At 50.0% G+C, this 6,870-nt stretch overlaps 2 protein-coding genes and 1 long non-coding RNA gene across 3 annotated transcripts in view; all 3 read left to right on the top strand.

Annotated features, from left to right (window-relative positions):
• The window catches only part of ttc19 (tetratricopeptide repeat domain 19), a 7,902-nt gene extending 4,439 nt beyond the window's left edge, over positions 1 to 3,463 (top strand). The window contains exons 4-11 of the mRNA XM_014030796.1: positions 41 to 151; positions 659 to 697; positions 778 to 834; positions 990 to 1,051; positions 1,134 to 1,228; positions 1,327 to 1,490; positions 2,631 to 2,793; positions 2,862 to 3,463. Of these exons, the coding sequence (XP_013886250.1) occupies positions 41 to 151; positions 659 to 697; positions 778 to 834; positions 990 to 1,051; positions 1,134 to 1,228; positions 1,327 to 1,490; positions 2,631 to 2,793; positions 2,862 to 3,022 (852 nt within the window). The 3' untranslated portion in view covers positions 3,023 to 3,463. The remainder of the gene's footprint in view (positions 1 to 40; positions 152 to 658; positions 698 to 777; positions 835 to 989; positions 1,052 to 1,133; positions 1,229 to 1,326; positions 1,491 to 2,630; positions 2,794 to 2,861) is intronic.
• LOC106534226 (uncharacterized) lies at positions 2,253 to 2,623 on the top strand. Its single transcript, XR_001312330.1, has 3 exons — positions 2,253 to 2,293; positions 2,411 to 2,453; positions 2,497 to 2,623. It is a non-coding gene; the product is annotated as an uncharacterized LOC106534226 (long non-coding RNA).
• A 132-nt stretch (positions 3,464 to 3,595) lies between the features above and the next one.
• LOC106534223 (anion exchange protein 2) overlaps positions 3,596 to 6,870 on the top strand; it is a gene marked incomplete in the record, with an annotated part of 20,214 nt that continues 16,939 nt past the window's right edge. Inside the window, 4 exon segments of the mRNA XM_014030795.1 lie at positions 3,596 to 3,887; positions 3,961 to 4,054; positions 4,166 to 4,274; positions 5,728 to 5,840. Coding sequence (XP_013886249.1) covers positions 4,004 to 4,054; positions 4,166 to 4,274; positions 5,728 to 5,840 — 273 coding nt within the window.

The following is a 6,870-nucleotide window of genomic DNA, read 5'->3' as shown; positions in this document are numbered from 1 at the left end:
TGTGTGTGTGTGTGTGTGTGTGTGTGTGTGTGTGTTGCAGCTCAGCATTCATCGTGGCCAGCTGCCAGCAGCCTCGTCTTTCCTCCATCAGGCTGTGGTTCTGGCTCATCAGACACACAACAACCAGGCTATTATCTACACATACAGCCAGGTAACACTCACCTATTGTAACAGTCAGGTAACACTCACCTGTCCTGTTGTAACACTCAGGTAACACTCACCTGTCCTGTTGTAACACTCAGGTAACACTCACCTGTTGTAACAGTCACCTGTCCTGTTGTAACACTCAGATAACACTCACCTGTCCTGTTGTAACACTCAGGTAACACTCACCTGTCCTGTTGTAACACTCAGGTAACACTCACCTGTCCTGTTGTAACACTCAGGTAACACTCACCTGTCCTGTTGTAACACTCAGGTAACACTCACCTGTCCTGTTGTAACACTCAGGTAACACTCACCTGTCCTGTTGTAACAGTCAGGTAACACTCACCTGTCCTGTTGTTACAGTCAGGTAACACTCACCTGTTGTAACACTCAGGTAACACTCACCTGTCCTGTTGTAACACTCAGGTAACACTCACATCCAGCCTCATGCTGTAGATCTTGTGTTATTTTGTTGACAGTTTCAGGAACAATAAAGTTTTCTGCTCCTCAGATGGCGAATGTGGCGTATGTTCAGGGCCAGCTGGACGGTGTGAGTATTGACCAATCACAGCTCAGCTTGTGTCCTCTGCTGTCCAATCATTTCTTCTTCTCTGCTCCTCTTCCTGTTAGGCAGAGAAACTCTTCAAAGCAGCGATGAGCTACATGCTGGCAGGAGGAACTCCACAGGTAATCACTGCAGGATCTGCACCTGGAGCTGTGTTCTCTGTCACCATGGCAACACTGTGGAGCTGATACCTGGTGTTGCCATGGTGATCCTGCAGGTTAATGTCTGACTGTAGGCTCAGGGGTCAATCCTAACCTGACTTCCTGTTTGTTTTCAGGATGATAACGCCATCATCGAGATGTCTCTGAAGCTGGCCACCATCTACGCCGAGCAGAACAAGTTAGGGGCGGAGCTAAGTGATGGAGTGACAGGAAGCTCAGAGCTCAGAGGTCACCTGACTACTGTCTGTTTACTGTTTCAGGGCGGAGCTTGCAGAGCATGGCTTCATGTTCTGTACAGAGTCTCTGGAGACAAAACTGGAGACACAGAAGGGACTGCCTGAGGAAGACCAGACAGGTGAGACACACACACAGGTGGGACAGGTGATGTTTAATGTTTGTATTTATTGTTATTTTTGTTTGTTGTTTTCTTTTACGTTTGTTTGTTGTCATTAGAGGAGCAGGAAGAACTCAGGAAGGAGACCCGCCTCCTGCTGGGTCTGTGTTTGGACTCACGAGCTCGATACCGAGCGTCAACGTTACACCTGAGCCAGGCCGAACTGGACTACAGGACCGCCTTGGCCATCTGCCACCAGGAGCAGGGAGAGACACACCCACAGGTGAGCCACGCCCACAGGTGAGACACACCCACAGGTGAGCCAGGCCCACAGATTAGACACGCCCACAGGTGAGACACACTCACAGGTGAGACACACCCACAGGTGAGCCAGGCCCACAGATAGCCACAGACACACCCAGAGGTGACCCACGCCCACAGGTAGCCACAGACACACCCACAGGTGAGACAGACACACCCACAGGTGAGACAGACACACCCACAGGTAGCCACAGACACACCCACAGGTGAGACACACCCACAGGTGAGCCACGCCCACAGGTGAGACAGACACACCTATAGATGAGACACATCCACAGGTGAGACACACGCACAGGTGAGACAGATACACCTATAGGTGAGACACACCCACAGGTAACCACAGACACACCCACAGGTGAGACACACCTATAGATGAGACACACCCACAGGTGAGACACACCCACAGGTAACCACAGACACACCCACAGGTGAGACACACCCACAGGTAACCACAGACACACCCACAGGTGAGACACACCTATAGATGAGACACACCCACAGGTGAGCCACGCCCACAGGTAGCCACAGACACACCCACAGGTGAGACACACCCACAGGTGCGACACACCCACAGGTGAGACAGACACACCCACAGGTGAGACACACCCACAGGTGAGACACACCCACAGGTGAGACAGACACACCTATAGATGAGACACACCCACAGGTGAGACAGACACACCTATAGATGAGACACACCCACAGGTGAGCCACACCCACAGGTGAGACAGACACACCTACTGTATAGATGAGACACACCCACAGGTGAGACAGACACACCCACAGGTGAGACACACCCACAGGTGAGACAGACACACCTACTGTATAGAGACACACCCACAGGTGAGACACGCCCACAGGTAACCACAGACACACCCACAGGTGAGACAGACACACCTACTGTATAGATGAGACACACCCACAGGTGAGACAGACACACCTACTGTATAGATGAGACACACCCACAGGTGAGACACACCCACAGGTGAGACAGACACACCTACTGTATAGAGACACACCCACAGGTGAGACACGCCCACAGGTAACCACAGACACACCCACAGGTGAGCCACACCTGAACACTGAAGTCTGTGTCTTTCAGACTCTGGTCCTGATGAGCGACCTGGCCACCATCTTGGATCTGCAGGGCCGTCACGATGAAGCCCTGGTCCTGGTCCAACAAGCAGTGGACCTGAGCCGGTCTGTGGGACACCCAGATTATCACGTGCTGCTGGGAAACCTGGCAGGCATCTTGCTGCACACAGGTAAGTACAGGTGAGAGTCTGTCACCTGTTCTCTACTGATCTGACCTGATCCGGTTCTGTTCCCTCAGGTCAACTGGAGAATGCGGTCCGGTTCTACAACGAAGCTCTGGAACTGGCCTGGCAGGCTGGAGACCAGGAGGCTGTGAACCGGGTCCAAGAGGGACTGAAGGAGGTGCAGAAGAGGAGGAGTCAGGAGAAGAAGGCGGAGCCAGAGGGAGCAGCAGAATGACTGTGGGCGGAGCTTTTAATATTTAGGATTAGATGGACGTGGTTCTCTGGGATCCTGTAGATCCTGTTCTGTCTTCATGTGTCCACTTTGTCTCCAAGCTGAAAGCTGAGGTGTCCTCGCTGTCAGGACATGTCCACCTGTCTGTGTTGTTCCCACAGGTGAACTTCCTGTTTACTCAACCTGTCAGAATAAAAGCATGATGACGACTGTGAGCTGTGTACACAAAATACAGAGGCTTCCCTTAATCTGATGTTTGTGTAGAGAAAGGGGCGGAGCTAAAGAGAGAGCACCTGAGAACCAACTTGAAGGTGTTAATAAAAGTGCATGTGGAGGGGGCGGGGCCAGAGAGCAGCTGCCTTCTGATTGGTGGATAAAGCTTCTCTTGTTTGATCTGATCTGTTTCAACAGTTAAAATAAAAAATAAACAAACTTGTTTGATTTGATGGTTTCAGTCTGAATGAAGCTGAAATGTTTCATGTTTAAATAACAGGAAATAAAACGATGATAAAATCTGTTCCGTTTGTGGATTTCAGGTTAGAACAGGTTCTAAAAGCAGCTGAGAGGCACAGGAAGTGTCCCACAGCTGACCAGGAACACTGGTCCCTGATGGTTCCAGATAGGCTGGGTTCTGAAGGACCTGCTGTTGGACTCGTTCAGACCTGAAGAACACAGGAAGGTTCCTGGTGTCGTGAGAAGCAGAAACTTTACAGTCCTGTAAATCTGTGTAAACAGGAGGACGTGGTCAGGTTCTGTGGGAAAGAAAATAATTACTGTTGTTGTAAATGCTGAAGGAAACACAAACACACCTGTGAGGACATAAAAGCTGCTGCAGATGGATCACTGCTGGTCCTGCAGAACCTGGAAGGTAAGAACCTCAACGGATCAGAGGAGCAGCTTGAAGTGGCTTCAGGTCGGCTGAACTTCTGCTTTTCTTCCAGCTTTGGTTCCTTCAGCACGCTGACCTCTGACCTGGCAGGAGTTATGGACATGGATCAGAACTCAGTGGGTTCTGCTGATGTTCTCCCATCTGCTGTGAGTTTCTGAGCACATTCTTTCATCTCCTGTTTGAGTTCTGGTTCTGTCTAAAGAACCTTCAGGTTCTGTCTGTTCTTCATCACGTCACGGTTCCTCCTCTCTCTGCAGCCTCGTCCTCCACATGAGAAGAACTTGAAGGAGGCTTCTGATGCTCTGAGCTCTGCTGCCTGCAGCCCAGCAGGGAACCATCAGGTCCACGATGAGCAGAGGATGGAAGGTGAGAAGTCTGAGAATCAGAACCTCCTCTGGTTCCTGCAACACTGAAATCTTTTTAAAGATCTTCTACTTCTGGCCGGCTGTGGTGAGAGGGGTTGTCTTCTAACTGTCTCTGTTGTAGTGTCCTCGAGCAAGACACTTCACCCACTTACCTACTGATGGTGGTCAGAGGGTCTGCTGGTGCCGGTGCATGGCAGCTCCACCTCTGTCAGTGTGGCCCAGAGCAGCTGTGGCTACAGTGTAGCTTAGCACCATCAGAGTGTGAAAGACTGGAGTGTGAAGAGCTGTGGACTTCAGAAAGCTCCTTATGAGATCAGATCACTTACCATTTCTGTTTGTAGGAGCTGAATGGCTCCTGGCAGACAGTTAACCTGAGTTACAGTTAACCTGGGTTACAGTTAACCTGAGTTACAGTTAACCAGAGTTACAGTCAACCTGAGTTACAGTTAACCTGGGTTACAGTTAACCTGAGTTACAGTTAACCTGAGTTACAGTTAACCAGGGTAACAGTTAACCTGAGTTACAGTTAACCTGAGTTACAGTTAACCTGAGTTACAGTTAACCAGGGTAACAGTTAACCTGAGTTACAGTTAACCTGGGTTACAGTTAACCTGAGTTACAGTTAACCTGAGTTACAGTTAACCAGGGTAACAGTTAACCTGAGTTACAGTTAACCTGAGTTACAGTTAACCAGGGTTACAGTTAACCAGGGTTACAGTTAACCTGAGTTACAGTTAACCAGGGTTACAGTTAACCAGGGTAACAGTTAACCTGAGTTACAGTTAACCAGGGTTATAGTTAACCTGTTGAAATTATTTCAAATAAAAAAACTGCTGAGTCACTCTTCATTCTGCTGACTGATGGTTCTAACACAGGTGTATGCAGACAGGAATTGTCTGAAGTTTCAGCTGCACTCACCTCACAGGTGAAAGGTCAGCTGACTTCCTGCTGGACTCTGATTGGCTGTTCCCAGGAACAAAGTGATGAGAAGAACTAAATCTCATTTCTATTGAAACCTGAGTGTTTCCTCCCTGACTGCTGATGTCAGAGCACACCTGTGGGAGCAGCTTTAAGCTGATTGGCCCATTCTGTCTGTTCCTTTTGAACTCTTTCAGCTGAGCTGAGATCCAATTAGGAGCAAAGATTTCCCATGAGACCGAGGGCTCGGGGGGCTCGGGGGTTTACAAAGACTAATGTTGGTCATGTGAGGTTAGTGAATCAGCTCTAACAGGAACAAGTTCAGGTGTTTCACCTGCAGACGTACAGGTAAAACAAATCTTTCAGAAGAAAAATAAGTTCCATCTTTCCTGTGAAAAAGTGAATCTTTAAATTGTAGTTTTACATTGTGGGTCAGATGATGGTTTTACAACACAACCTATTTTTATTTAGCCTTGCCTCAGATTTTTGTAAATAAACAGTCAGATATTCTTTTTGCTCTGACTCCGCCCCCTCAGGTCAGCGATTGGACAACAATCACCTGGTGAGGCGGAGCTACAATGTATCCAAAGATGAGCTGAATGGACCGACAAACATGCAGCAACAGCGAGCACAGCACTCGTCTCAAGACGTAAGTGGGAGGGGCTTAATGTGCATCAGGTTAAAATCAAACATTACAGGTTACCTGGGGTCGGATTTATAAAACTGGCGTACGCCACTTTTTACACCAAGGTTGTGATTTATAAAATCCAAACTTGACGTGAAAATGTGCCTCACAGGTCTGACCCTCACAGATCTGACCCTCACAGGTCTGACCCTCACAGATCTGACCCTCTGACCCTCACAGGTCTGACCCTCACAGATCTGACCCTCACAGGTCTGACCCTCACAGACCCTCACAGGTCTGACCCTCACAGATCTGACCCTCACAGGTCTGACCCTCACAGGTCTGACCCTCACAGACCCTCACAGATCTGACCCTCACAGATCTGACCCTCTGACCCTCACAGGTCTGACCCTCACAGATCTGACCCTCAGAGGTCTGACCCTCACAGCTCTGACCCTCACAGATCTGACCCTCTGACCCTCACAGCTCTGACCCTCACAGGTCTGACCCTCACAGATCTGACCCTCTGACCCTCACAGGTCTGACCCTCACAGATCTGACCCTCACAGGTCTGACCCTCACAAGTCTGACCCTCAAAGATCTGACCCTCTGACCCTCACAGGTCTGAACCTCACAGATCTGACCCTCACAGGTCTGACCCTCACAGGTCTGACCCTCACAGATCTGACCCGCTGACCCTCACAGGTCTGACCCTCACAGGTCTGACCCTCTGACCCTCACAGGTCTGACCCTCACAGATCTGACCCTCTGACCCTCACAGGTCTGACCCTCACAGATCTGACCCTCACAGATCTGACCCTCACAGATCTGACCCTCACAGATCTGACCCTCTGACCCTCACAGCTCTGACCCTCTGACCCTCACAGGTCTGACCCTCACAGATCTGACCCTCTGACCCTCACAGATCTGACCCTCACAGGTCTGATCCTCACAGATCTGACCCTCACAGGTATGACCCTCTGACCCTCACAGGTCTGACCCTCTGACCCTCACAGGTCTGACCCTCACAGGTCTGACCCTCACAGATCTGACC

Source organism: Austrofundulus limnaeus, unplaced genomic scaffold, assembly GCF_001266775.1.
Source record: "Austrofundulus limnaeus strain Quisiro unplaced genomic scaffold, Austrofundulus_limnaeus-1.0 Scaffold1119, whole genome shotgun sequence".
Taxonomy (NCBI): Eukaryota; Metazoa; Chordata; class Actinopteri; order Cyprinodontiformes; family Rivulidae; genus Austrofundulus; species Austrofundulus limnaeus.
Note: the sequence above shows the minus strand (reverse complement) of the source record. Positions and strands in the feature narration are given on the sequence as shown.